This window comes from Ascaphus truei, chromosome 20 (assembly GCF_040206685.1).
Source record: "Ascaphus truei isolate aAscTru1 chromosome 20, aAscTru1.hap1, whole genome shotgun sequence".
Classification (NCBI taxonomy): domain Eukaryota; kingdom Metazoa; phylum Chordata; class Amphibia; order Anura; family Ascaphidae; genus Ascaphus; species Ascaphus truei.
Genome location: NC_134502.1, coordinates 32,103,057 through 32,117,364, shown reverse-complemented (window position 1 = coordinate 32,117,364; position 14,308 = coordinate 32,103,057). Strand labels below are relative to the sequence as shown.

Genomic DNA, 14,308 nt, shown 5'->3' with positions numbered 1-14,308 from the left:
CGCTACCTCCAACGGTACAACACTGGCAGCCAGACCAGCAATTGATATTATAGGCGGTCATAACACATAGTTATGAAAGATGCGCAGGGTTAAATACAATATATGGAAATAACCTGCATACTGTACATATGTATAGGTAATACACACGCGTGTAATAATGTCATGGCGGTGATCCGTGGGTGGGGAAGGAACATGTCCACGTAGAAGATATAACCCCAGTTAGCGCACTCTGTCATAACCTGGCTGTGTGGTGAAGGAATTACAAATCATTAAACTTTATTGGTGTCCATTAAAATAAAGTGGAATAAAACCAGCATTAAACAAAAAGTTTGTGTCCCATGTGTCACGCTTGCGCTCTCCTCACAAGCGCAGGGAAAGGGAAGGACCCGTTAGCGAGGTGGGGAATCCGCAAGGGATACGAAGGGAGTAAGTTGCCGCGCAGCTGGGGATCGGCGCATGTAGGCACGTGACCGCGCGCATGAGAATGCGCAACGCGTCCGGAGGTGCGGAGCCAAGCTCAGAGACACGACTGATCCAGCTGCATGTGCGCGCATGCTCTGACAGCAGAGCAGGAGAGCACGCGTTCTCAGGCACCAACGCGGGGGTTGTGGGAAGCCAATGCTTCAGCACGGGAGTCTGGAAACGGAAACCAGGAACATGGGCATGGAGTCCAGAGCACAAGGTAACATCCAGAGAAGGATTGCTTCTTGGAGAACGTACAGACTTCTTAAAGGCATAGTGACAGAAACAGCAAGGTGCAGTGAAACTAAATATAACATAAGGGTTCTTAGTCTAATCCATTGGCCAAGGAATTATAAGCCTGCTACCACGTCAAGGTGAACCCTACTAAGCAGGTACATACACTACCCAACGATAAACTAACCTCAGTAGTATAAGAGTGACTGTCCCAGTCTTCCGGTATCCAAAGGAGAGTAAAGATCCCAAGGAGGTCCAGCCAGGAACAGCGTGCGATGGGTTCTATCAGGCACCAGGGCAGGCAGCAAAAGACTAAATGCAAAGAGAAAGTCAAAGAGAGGCTTACTTCCTGTCAGGAGGAAGAGGGCAGGATTTGCCAGGAAGCAAGATGGCGTTGCTTGCTTCAGAATCCTTAAAGACACAGGATCTTGACTCGCAGCTAGAGGGCGGCGATCAGAAGTAAACAGGTAAAGAAAGGACACGCCACAGGGGGCGTGTTCCGTGCATCGTTACACCATGTGAAAGGCTCTGTGTGCCGAGTCCAGAACAATCTGGCGATGAAGGGGTTAATATACCCCCTATCCTGCAGTTTCAGGTGAGTAACCCAAATTGAGCAGAGTGGTATTCATACATCCGCTGTTCTCAAATGAGAAGTTCCATACCTCCTGGAGAACTCGGCTAACCGTCTGGTCAGACAAAGTAAAAATCTGTAAGGGGAACCTGTATCAGGTATACATTAATTTGTGTTAACCAGGTGGGATGTGGTAAAGCACACTGTGGTGTGTTAACCGGCTTCAATAGGGGATCTACTGCACCGACACACTTTATACAAGCAAATACCCAGTATGTACCTGGCAGATACCTGGAATGCGCCGCTCCTCAACTCTGACAAGCCCCGTTGCGTTTGCCTTCCCAGCCTGGGTTCATGCCTGGCTGACGGGAGGCTGATCTGTTAAATGATAATGATTAGGATTTAATAGGCTGCAATGCTTCGCGTGTCTACCAGATGGCATAAATTCATGAATTGTAATGCAGTATATATATATATACTGTGCAGTATTGCAGCCAGCGGGAATAAAATGCTTCAATCCCTGCCTGGAAAATACCTCAATGCACTCGGGCAGAAAACAGTCACAAACCTCAATACACCCGGGTATACCCGAATTCGTGGGACTAGCCGAGCTCGAATAAAGTGTGTCGCCAGTGTATAGGGGAGGTGCCAGATCAGTCAGCTGTAAGGGACAGTTAGGTGGGACTTCCAGTTGTGCGTGTACAGGACCAGAATATGATGTGGTGTTTGTTGGTCACTGAAGCCACTGTACCATGCTGGCTGACCGCAGCAATCCCGAATGTGACTGGCTGGTGCAGGGGGTCAGTGGTCAGTGTGAGATGGGAACTGTAATAACACCGGCACCGTGTGCTGCTCCCGATCCGGTGCCCTAGAGTAACCTGGTCTTGTGTTCTCCATGAGGTATAGAAGTTCTTATCTGAGAATATTAATACCACTCTGCTCGATTTGGGTTACTCACCGGAAACAGGGGTCCACAGAATGAGACCGCGTTATAACCGGGATCGCGTTATAAAATGTTACCACGCGAGGACTTACCGGCATCTACATCTCTCTCCTCTCTGCAGCTGTCAGCGCTCTCCTCTCTGCTTCATATGGCTGTGTCCACGTGCCGCACTTACGTAGACTTTCGAGCGCAGAGGAAGTTTTTTTTTTTTTTTAAACATACAATTCAATGCTTTATTGCAAACGGACACATACACCCATGTGGGAATTGAACATTAACACATTTTATATAATACACATGCAAGAGTCGAACTTAAACTCTAGAGCACATTGAAATGGACTGCACTGTAGCGTAGAGGTAGAGAATTGGTACTAATATCCTGGGTTCGATTCCTGTATGATATGGTATAATTTATAAAATAAATAAAAAATAAAATGATAATTTATAAATTATACATAAAAATAAAATTAGTATTATTTTATAATTTTTAAATGAAAAATGGTTTTCAGGCAAAAAGTGACACAGTTTGCTCATTTGCATGCTATTTCCCAGAATCCCTTGCTGCAGTGGAAGCACTGTACACTAGGTGATAATGGTGAAAAGCAGGGTTGCAGACCTGTCTGAGACGTGAATGTGCTCACAAGTGATCTTTTTATTTGCTATATGCTATATGGTGGAGGTTTCTTGTTGCCTTTTTCACCCACCATAAATTAAAATGTTGATATATATATATATACAAGCTGAGAGACCCGGTGTTGCCCGGGATGTGAACCGTGAATAAATATGTGTAAATGTTGAATTGTAAACTGTTAATGTCATGTGACTGTTATGACACACACACACACACACACACACACACACACACACACACACACACACACACACACACACACACACGCGCACACACACACACACACGCGCACACACACGCGCGCACACACACACACACACACACACACACTTTCACACAGTCACAGACACTTACACAGACTTATACACACTCATACACACTCTCCCACTCACACACTTACACACACTCTCACACACTCACACACACTGTCACACACTCAGACACTTACACAGTTACACACACTCACACACAGTCACATACACTTACACACAGTTTCACACAGTCCCAGAAACTTACACACACTTTCACACATTCACAGACACTTACACACACTTACACACACTCACAGACACTCACACACACTCTCACACACTTACACACACCAGCACCAACACCCGCTCCCCCCCCCTACTCCTGCGCAGGCAGCGGTTACAACGGTGGGGAGAAGATGAAGTGGGGACCGTAGGGGCAACCCCCCTCCCATCTCCTGACCCGCGGGCTGTCACGCGGTGACAGGGGGAGCCGGGACCGCAGGGGCATCCCCCCTCCCATCTCCTGTCCCGCGGGCTGTCACGCGGTGACAGGGGGGAGCCGGGACCAGAGGGGCATCCCCCCTCCCATCTCCTGTCCCGCGGCCTGTCACGCGGTGACAGGGGGGAGCCGGGACCGGAGGGGCATCCCCCCTCCCATCTCCTGTCCCGCGGGCTGTCACGCGGTGACAGGGGGGAGCTGGGACCGGAGGGGCATCCCCCCTCCCATCTCCTGTCCCGCGGGCTGTCACGCGGTGACAGGGGGAAGCCGGGACCGGAGGGGCATCCCCCCTCCCATCTCCTGTCCCGCGGCCTGTCACGCGGTGACAGAGGGGAGCCGGGACCGGAGGGGCATCCCCCCTCCCATCTCCTGTCCCGCGGGCTGTCACGCGGTGACAGGGGGAAGCCGGGACCGGAGGGGCATCCCCCCTCCCATCTCCTGTCCCGCGGGCTGTCACGCGGTGACAGGGGGAAGCCGGGACCGGAGGGGCATCCCCCCTCCCATCTCCTGTCCTGCGGCCTGTCACGCGGTGACAGGGGGGAGCCGGGACCGGAGGGGCATCCCCCCTCCCATCTCCTGTCCCGCGGGCTGTCACGCGGTGACAGGGGGAAGCCGGGACCGGAGGGGCATCCCCCCTCCCATCTCCTGTCCCGCGGCCTGTCACGCGGTGACAGGGGGGAGCCGGGACCGGAGGGGCGTCCCCCCTCCCATCTCACGTCCCGTGGCCTGTCATGCGGTGACAGGGGGAAGCCAGGACCGGAGGGGCATCCCCCTCCCATCTCCTGTCCCGCGGCCTGTCACACGGTGACAGGGGGTAGCCGGGACAAGAGGGGCATCCCCCCTCCCATCTTACGTCCCGTGGGCTGTCACGCGGTGACAGGGGGAAGCCGGGACCGGAGGAGCATCCCCCCTCCCATCTCCTGTCCCGTGGGCTGTCACGCGGTCAGGGGGAAGCCGGGACCGGAGGGGCATCCCCCCTCCCATCTCCTGTCCCGCGGCCTGTCACGCGGTGACAGAGGGGAGCCGGGACCGGAGGGGCATCCCCCCTCCCATCTCCTGTCCTGCGGCCTGTCACGCGGTGACAGGGGGAAGCCGCGACCGGAGGGGCATCCCCCCTCCCATCTTCTGTCCCGCGGGCTGTCACGCGGTGACAGGGGGAAGCCGGGACCGGAGGGGCATCCCCCCTCCCATCTCCTGTCCCGCGGCCTGTCACGCGGTGACAGGGGGAAGCCGCGACCGGAGGGGCATCCCCCCTCCCATCTCCTGTCCCGCGGGCTGTCACGCGGTGACAAGGGGAAGCCGGGACCGGAGGGGCATCCCCCCTCCCATCTCCTGTCCCGCGGGCTGTCACGCGGTGACAGGGGGAAGCCGGGACCGGAGGGGCATCCCCCCTCCCATCTCCTGTCCCGCGGCCTGTCACGCGGTGACAGGGGGAAGCCACGACCAGAGGGGCATCCCCCCTCCCATCTCCTGTCCCGCGGGCTGTCACGCGGTGACAGGGGGAAGCCGGGACCGGAGGGGCATCCCCCCTCCCATCTCCTGTCCCGCGGCCTGTCACGCGGTGACAGGGGGGAGCCGGGACGGGAGGGGCATCCCCCCTCCCATCTCCTGTCCCGCGGCCTGTCACACGGTGACAGGGGGAAGCCGGGACAAGAGGGGCATCCCCCCTCCCATCTTACGTCCCGTGGGCTGTCACGCGGTGACAGGGGTAAGCCGGGACCGGAGAGGCATCCCCCCTCCCATCTCCTGTCCCGCGGGCTGTCACGCGGTGACAGGGGGAAGCCGGGACCGGAGGGGCATCCCCCCTCCCATCTCCTGTCCCGCGGGCTGTCACGCGGTGACAGGGGGAAGCCGGGATCGGAGGGGCATCCCCCCTCCCATCTCCTGTCCCGCGGCCTGTCACGCGGTGACAGGGGGAAGCCGGGACCGGAGGGGCATCCCCCCTCCCATCTCCTGTCCCGCGGCCTGTCACGCGGTGACAGGGGGAAGCCGCGACCGGAGGGGCATCCCCCCTCCCATCTCCTGTCCCGCGGGCTGTCACGCGGTGACAAGGGGAAGCCGGGACCGGAGGGGCATCCCCCCTCCCATCTCCTGTCCCGCGGGCTGTCACGCGGTGACAGGGGGAAGCCGGGACCGGAGGGGCATCCCCCCTCCCATCTCCTGTCCCGCGGCCTGTCACGCGGTGACAGGGGGAAGCCACGACCAGAGGGGCATCCCCCCTCCCATCTCCTGTCCCGCGGGCTGTCACGCGGTGACAGGGGGAAGCCGGGACCGGAGGGGCATCCCCCCTCCCATCTCCTGTCCCGCGGCCTGTCACGCGGTGACAGGGGGGAGCCGGGACGGGAGGGGCATCCCCCCTCCCATCTCTGTCCCGCGGCCTGTCACACGGTGACAGGGGGAAGCCGGGACAAGAGGGGCATCCCCCCTCCCATCTTACGTCCCGTGGGCTGTCACGCGGTGACAGGGGGAAGCCGGGACCGGAGAGGCATCCCCCCTCCCATCTCCTGTCCCGCGGGCTGTCACGCGGTGACAGGGGGAAGCCGGGACCGGAGGGGCATCCCCCCTCCCATCTCCTGTCCCGCGGGCTGTCACGCGGTGACAGGGGGAAGCCGGGATCGGAGGGGCATCCCCCCTCCCATCTCCTGTCCCGCGGCCTGTCACGCGGTGACAGGGGGAAGCAGGGACCAGAGGGGCATCCCCCCCTCCCATTTCACATCCCGCGGCCTGTCACGCGGTGACAGGGGGAAGCAGGGACCGGAGGGGCATCCCCCCTCCCATCTCCTGTCCCGCGGGCTGTCACGCGGTGACAGGGGGAAGCGGGGACCGGAGGGGCATCCCCCCTCCCATCTCCTGTCCCGCGGGCTGTCACGCGGTGACAGGGGGAAGCCGGGACCGGAGGGGCATCCCCCCTCCCATCTCCTGTCCCGCGGGCTGTCACGCGGTGACAGGGGGAAGCCGGGACCGGAGGGGCATCCCCCCTCCCATCTCCTGTCCCGCGGCCTGTCACGCGGTGACAGGGGGAAACCGGGACCGGAGGGGCATCCCCCCTCCCATCTCCTGTCCCGCGGCCTGTCACACGGTGACAGGGGGAAGCCGGGACCGGAGGGGCATCCCCCTTCCCATCTCCTGTCCCGCGGGCTGTCACGCGGTGACAGGGGGAAGCCGGGACCGGAGGGGCATCCCCCCTCCCATCTCACATCCCGCGGCCTGTCACACGGTGACAGGGGGGAGCCGGGACCGGAGGGGCATCCCCCCTCCCATCTCCTGTCCCGCGGACTGTCACGCGGTGACAGGGGGAAGCCGGGACCGGAGGGGCATCCCCCCTCCCATCTCCTTTCCCGCGGCCTGTCATGCGGTGACAGGGGGAAGCCGGGACCGGAGGGGCATCCCCCCTCCCATCTCCTGTCCTGCGGCCTGTCACGCGGTGACAGGGGGAAGCCGGGACCGGAGGGGCATCCCCCCTCCCATCTCCTGTCCTGCGGCCTGTCACGCGGTGACAGGGGGAAGCCGGGACCGGAGGGGCATCCCCCCTCCCATCTCCTGTCCCGCGGGCTGTCACGCGGTGACAGGGGGGAGCCGGGACCGGAGGGGCATCCCCCCTCCCATCTCCTGTCCCGCGGGCTGTCACGCGGTGACAGGGGGAAGCCGGGACCGGAGGGGCGTCCCCCCTCCCATCTCCTGTCCCGCGGGCTGTCACGCGGTGACAGGGGGAAGCCGGGACCGGAGGGGCGTCCCCCCTCCCATCTCCTGTCCCGCGGGCTGTCACGCGATGACAGGGGGAAGCTGAGACCGGAGGGGCATCCCCCCTCCCATCTCCTGTCCCGCGGGCTGTCACGCGGTGACAGGGGGGAGCCGGAACCGGAGGGGCATCCCCGCTCCCATCTCCTGTCCCGCGGCCTGTCACGCCGTAACAGGGGGGAGCGGTGACCGGAGAGGCATCCCCCCTCCCATCTCCTGTCCCGCGAGGTGAAGGGGTGAAGATGCGCTGATGCGGCGGCCATTTTGTATTTTCCACGACCGCGTTTTAACGGGGTTTACGACAGGAAGGCTTTATTTTAATGGTTAAGCAGTGTGTCGCATGAGGCTGAAGGTGAGTCGGGCGGGGGGGTGTTTGAGGGGGGGGGGTGTTTGTGGGGGGGGGTAGGTTTGTGGGGTGTGTGGGGTTTGTGGGGGGTGGGGGGGTGGTTTTGTGTGGCACCGGAGTGTTTTTGGAGTGTTGTGTTGCAAGGTATATGAATTAATTTGGTGCCGACAGGAAGGCTTTATCTTTCCGGTGAAGTAGTGTGTCGCATGAGGCTGAAGGTGAGTTGTGTTGTGTCCTGCGGTTTTCAGGTGCTTACACAATATATATAGAGAGTCTGTACCTGATTCCTTTTGGTGGTAGCAGCCGGTGAGGGTTTAAGTGCGTTCAGAGATGAGAGCTGTGAAGCGTCATCTCCCAGAGCAGTGAGAGTTAGGTGCGTTCCCAAAGCTCAGTGAGGGCTGGGAGAGTGAGGCAGTGGTGAGGTGTGAGGGGGCGGGCCAAGGGGGCCTTGAAACAGTGGTGTGAGTGTGTCAGGCCAATGAGAGGTGTGGGGGGAGGGCCAAGGGGGTGGTGTCAGTGTGTGAGGGGGTGGGCCAAGGGGGTGGTGTGAGTGTGTGAGGCCAATGAGAGGTGTGTGGGGGCGGGCGGGGGCGGGCGGGGGCGGGCGGGGCAAGGGACCAATGAGATTGCCGCTAGGGACAGGGAACACACCAGGGAAACATACATACATACATACATACAATGCTTTCAAAAATATATAGTAGATATGTATTCAGCACTCAATAGGTTAAGATGATTAAAGGAATCTTGTGGTCAGTGTGAAACTAATAGAATGCAATGTTATTGGTATCAGGGGCAACTTGAAACCAAGTTGTATGATGCCCATTTTAGTGATAAGACTTGTTTTTGTAAGTTCCTAATGTTCCTGAGATAAGGTACTTGATGGTAACAACAGAAAAACAAGTATGTAAACAAGTACGTCATTTAGTTGGCTGAGATAGTGATGTATTTCTCTTCGATCTAAGGGTATAAAAAGTAACTGTAGCAGGATACGCCACTGCCTTCTCAGATACTCGCCACCTTGAATAGAAGTATTTTGTATGTTGTATCCTTGCTGAATCGCTGAGCTGATTGAAGAAATAAAGATTGCTGATTTGAACGGCAAACCTGATTCCCGATTATTACATTGCCGAAGTTTTTCTCACCGTTGACATCTCTTGACATCTCCAGTTGAGTTCCTCAAGACCCCACCATGATGTTCCAGGCGGTCTCATCCCTCCTCCTCCTCCCTCTCTTCTCAGTAGGACAAGGGAACTGTAAATATGTCATCAGTGTCAGCAACGGAGGTAAATTGGGTGACTGGGGGCCAGTTGAAATGTGTCCCGTCGGTTCCAGTGCCAGAGGATTCTCTCTCAAGGTGAGATAAATATATACAGTAATAATAATATGATTTTTTGCATGGCAATGTATGTGCTTCTGTATATGGGATTTTGATGGCACAATATTTAAATTGCCCCGCAGAACTTACAATCTAACTTTGCAGGCGCAGTCAAATATTTTAACTTATGCCAGGACTACTTCAGAGGCCAGCTAATTACGGCAAAAATCTCCTTTATAACTGTGATTTATACTTTTTACTCTCTGTATTTAGAAGTAGCCGATACTCCCTCCCCACGTATTAGATAACCCCCTTTCATTGTCCATATTAGACACTATGGGGGCTGTGCACAAAGCAGTGATACAGTAAGTGTTTTTAAGTGAGATAAATGCTCTTATGGCGCAATTTATGGCGCAATTTTTTTATCAATAACTGTGTTTTGGTGATAAAAATCCTTATAAGCACGATACTGCAGTGTTATCACTGCTTTGTGAATCGCGCTGCACGCAATTTTGCACCATAAGGCATTTATCTCACTTAAAACCCCTTACAGTATCACTGCTTTGTGCATAGCCCCCCTGTGTGATGGGGACGATGCAACCAATAAGTTGACCATTGACTGGCATAGTGTTAAATGATGCCCATATTATATGGGCATGATGTACCCACTGTGCCATTCAATTGTTTTATTGGCAGTTGTTATGCATTTAGTTAGCCATTTGATGTGATTTATTTTGCAATGTAAGGTGTTTTATTTTGGCCTGTTTTTTTATTCCTTCACAATTTCTTGCAATAGTGGTAAATAAATCATGCCCGTATTATATGAGCATGATGTACCCATTGTACCAATGAATGGGTGAAGGGTAGTTGCCTGGGGAGGGTGGTTAGGCCTCCTTGGTGGGTAGGGGGGGTTATTTAAAAGTATTGTTTTTGGGGGGGGCACACAATTGGTACCACAGGACATTGTGGACCCCCAGACACCCGAGGGGATCACACGGGAACACCCACCGGCCTGTTGTATTAACGGTGTGCTGAAAAAAAGGTAAACAATGCTTTCTGACTGTCTCCGTTTCGTTTTGGCGCGCTTTTAAAGTACGATTCACGTATCACTGCTTAGTAAACTGGCAAAAAACTGTGCGTTTGCCGATAAAGCGCTGTTATCACTGCTTAGTGAATCGCGCCGCAGGCTGTATCGGACTTAAAAGTCATTGATCGGACTTAAAAGCAGTTATCGCTGCTTAGTGCATAGCCCCCTATATATTGGAAATATTACAATCCCCTATTATTCCCTTATTGCAAATTCACTTTTTAACCTCACTTTTCTCTCCCTCGCCCTTTTCCCTATGAGAAATCTCCTTACATTCCCTAATATAAATCCTTTTACTCTAACTATCAGTAATGGCCATTGTTTTACCTATTTAGATAATCCCCCCCCCCCCGTACTATCCCCCTGATAGAAATCCTTTATCTCTCCCCCCTATTAGAAATCTCACTTATCCTCCCCTATCATAACCCCAAATTATTCCCTCTATTAATCATCCCATTTATTCTACCCTATAAAAAATCCTCTTTAGTCTCCCACGTTATATCCCCTTTATACGTCCCCTATTAGATATCCTCCTTACTCCCTTTATTAGATATCCCCCTTACTCCCCCTATTAGATATCCCCCTAACTCCCCTATTAGATATCCCCCTTACTCCCCCTATTAGGTATCCCCCTAACTCCCCTATTAGATATCCTCCTTACTCCCCCTATTAGATATCCCCCTTACTCCCCCTATTAGATATCCCCCTTACTCCCCCTATTAGATATCCCCCTAACTCCCCTATTAGATATCCTCCTTACTCCCCCTATTAGATATCCCCCTTACTCCCCCTATTAGATATCCCCCTTACTCCCCTATTAGATATCCCCCTTACTCCCCCTATTAGATATCCCCCTTACTCCCCCTATTAGAATCCCACTTACTCCCCTATTAGAATCCCCCTCACTCTCCTATTAGATATCCCCCTTACTCCCCCTATTAGATATCCCCCTTACTCCCCCTTTTAGAATCCCCCTTACTCCCCTATTAGAATCCCCCTTACTCCCCCTATTTGAATTCCTTTTATTCCCCCTATTAGAATCCCCCTTACTCTCCCTATTAGAATCCCCTTACTACCCTATTAGAATCTCCCTTACTCCCAAATTAGAATTCCTTTTACTCCCCCTATTAGAATCCCCCTTACTCCCCCTATTAGAATCCCCCTTACTCCCCCTATTAGAAATCCCCTTACTCCCCCTATTAGGAATCCCCTTTGCTTTCCCATTATCCCCTAAATCCCAAACCTCACTATAACACCCCCCAGTTGGTCCGAGTTTCTGGCCCAGATATGGGGGGCAGATATCTCAATTATTGACATCCGATGCCCCATAACAGGGCCTGTAAGTTGGGAAGAAGCGGGTCCCTGTGTCAGAAATCAAAGCAGCCTAAGAATTGCCCCATAACTCCGTTCTGCCCCCACTGCTGCCTTCTTACCCCATTTAGGTCTGTTCCCTAATGAGAAGTGTTACCTGTAACCCCATAAAGAGCCCCCTCGTTCTAATATCCCACAATTAGGATTAATCTGAGAAGCAACATAGGTAAATTATATGGTCAGGTCAGTGACGTGTTTAATGGGTTAAAGGGTCAGTCCCACATAGGGGCAAAGTGACCAAATGACAGGGGCGTGTTTAATGGGTTAAAGGGTCAGTCCCACGTAGGGGCAAAGTGACCTAATAACAGGGATTAATGGGTTAAAGGGTCAGTCCCATGTAGGGGCAAAGTGACCTAATGACAGGGACGTGTTTAATGGGTTAAAGGGTCAGTCCCACCTAGGAGCAAAGTGACCTAATGACAGGGATTTGTTTAATGGGTTAAAGGGTCAGTCCCACGTAGGAGCAAAGTGACCTAATGACAGGGACGTGTTTAAAGGGTTAGAGGGTCAGTCCCACCTAGGAGCAAAGTGACCTAATGAAAGGGACGTGTTTAATGGGTTAAAGGGTCAGTCCCACGTAGGGGCAAAGTGACCTAATGACAAGGACGTGTTTAATGGGTTAAAGGGTCAGTCCCACGTAGGGGCAAAGTAACCTAATAACAGGGATTAATGGGTTAAAGGGTCAGTCCCATGTAGGGGCAAAGTGACCTAAAGACCGGGACGTGTTTAATGGGTTAAAGGGTCAGTCCCACATAAGGGCAAAGTGACCTAATGACAGGGACGTGTTTAATGGCTTAAAGGGTCTGTCCCACGTAGGGGCAAAGTGACCTAATGACAGGGACGTGTGTAATGGGTTAAAGGGTCAGTCCCACGTAGGAGCAAAGTGACCTAATGACAGGGACGTGTTTAATGGGTTAAAGGTTCAGTCCCACGTAGGAGCAAAGTTACCTAATGACAGGGACGTGTTTAATGGGTTAGAGGGTCAGTCCCACTTAGGGGCAAAGTGACCTAATGACAGGGACGTGGTTAATGGGTTAAAGGGTCAGTCCCACGTAGGAGCAAAGTGAACTAATGACAGGGACGTGTTTAATGGGTTAAAGGGTCAGTCCCACCTAGGAGCAAAGTGACCTAATGACCGGGATGTGTTTAATGGGTTAAAGGGTCAGTCCCACGTAGGAGCAAAATGACCTAATGACAGGGACGTGTTTCATGGGTTGAGGGGTTATTAGTAGTTATATATGAGATGGATACATTGTAACTGATCTTCCTGATACAGTTTGAAAAATTCCAGTGGTTTGGTGATGATACGTCTCTGAACGGGATCCGGCTGCTCTGTGTTAGCAGCAACAACAATGAGGAATATTTAATCCAGTCTACTGAAGGAGCGTAAGTCATTCACAGGACATGCACAGCCACACAGGTCTCTTCTTCACATGTACATAGCTTTCCTAACCTCACAGGTCTCTTCTTCACATGTACATAGCTTTCCTAAACTCACAGGTCTCTTCTTCACATGTACAGAGCTTTCCTAACCTCACAGGTCTCTTCTTCACATGTACAGAGCTTTCCAAATTCCCAGGTCTCTTCTTCACATGTACAGAGCTCGCCAAACCTCACAGGTCTCTTCTTCACATGTGCAGAGTTTGCCAAGCATATATTACGATGACAGGATTTTCGGGTGTATAAAGAGGGGTGTATAAGGGAGTTCCGAGGGCAATCAAAATGTTGGGGTGTATAGGGAGGGAAATTAAGGCAGCTGGGAGGATAGCAAGGTATTCGAATATATAGAGATGGGTATCACCAGGAGATTAAGGGAGGGGGTGATACCACTTTACAGATTAAAAATCCCCTTTACTCTCACCCTATTAGAGATCCCCTTTCCTCTCACCCTATTAGAGATCTCCTTTACTACCCTGAAGGACGTAGGACAGGGGCGATGCCACTATATAGATAATTGGTCAGATCTCCCCTAAAATCCTGTGCCCATCCTACAGGGCAGGTCTCCTCTGCAAGAGCACCTAGGAAGTTTCCTCCTTACCACTAACCACATCCTCCTTCTTCTCTCTCAGGTGGGGCTCATGGACCTCCCCTGTGCGGTGCAGCAACGGCAACCTCATCGCTTTCACCTTGTTAGTAAGTCCACCTCAGGGGGGCGGTGACGATACTGCCGCCAACAACATCGTATTTATGTGCTCAGACGAAACGATACTAGAGGGATCTTGGCACGTGTGGGGTTCATACGGAGAGTGGAGCCAGTTCTGCATGTTAGGGATCTGTGGCATCAGCACCAGGGTGGAGGAGTACCAAGGAAAAGGAGATGACACGGCCCTCAATGATGTCAAGTTCACCTGCTGTGAAAACTGAGTCTTCTCTCTTCTCAACTTCCCCATGAAGGGTCTACATTCAATCGGGAAGGTCTTCGGGGGGTGGGGGGAAGGGTTAAGCCAGCGACATCTCTAAATATATCTGGTGGAGATGGTTGGAGATGCAGATCTTTTAGGGCCCAAATTAGTGGGACATTCTTATTGTTCAATTTGAAATTGTGAAATAAAATTGAATTTTAATGTAAAATAAAATGGAAGTATTCATTGTGACTATTTGTATCCATTTAACGCATATTTGCTCCATATAACTCCTCCTATTACCCCATATAACCTCTCCCTATATTTCCTCCTATTAACCATATAACCGCTCCCTATAACTACTTCTTATGTTCCATATTACTGCTTCTTAAACTCCTCCTATTACCCCATGTAGCGGTCATGTAAAATGGCTACAGTCATCTCTCCTGCTGGCAGTAAGGCCTAGTAAGTTGTGGGCATGCCAGAAGTAAGTATGGAGGTTTGCCCTCACACCC

At 53.5% G+C, this 14,308-nt stretch overlaps 1 protein-coding gene across 1 annotated transcript; it reads left to right on the top strand.

Annotated features, from left to right (window-relative positions):
* Positions 1-7,881: 7,881 nt before the first annotated feature.
* On the top strand, positions 7,882-14,025 carry LOC142471188 (vitelline membrane outer layer protein 1-like). Its single transcript, XM_075577976.1, has 3 exons — positions 7,882-7,893; positions 12,728-12,837; positions 13,521-14,025. The coding sequence occupies exons 1-3, from the start codon at positions 7,882-7,884 to the stop codon at positions 13,813-13,815; spliced, it is 417 nt and encodes a 138-aa protein (XP_075434091.1). The 3' UTR covers positions 13,816-14,025.
* The last annotated feature ends 283 nt before the right edge of the window (positions 14,026-14,308 follow it).

Coding starts and splice junctions, on each gene's coding strand:
- LOC142471188 (XM_075577976.1), top strand. Junction 12,838..13,520: donor ATCCAGTCTACTGAAGGAGC/GTAAGTCATTCA, acceptor CTTCTCTCTCAG/GTGGGGCTCATGGACCTCCC.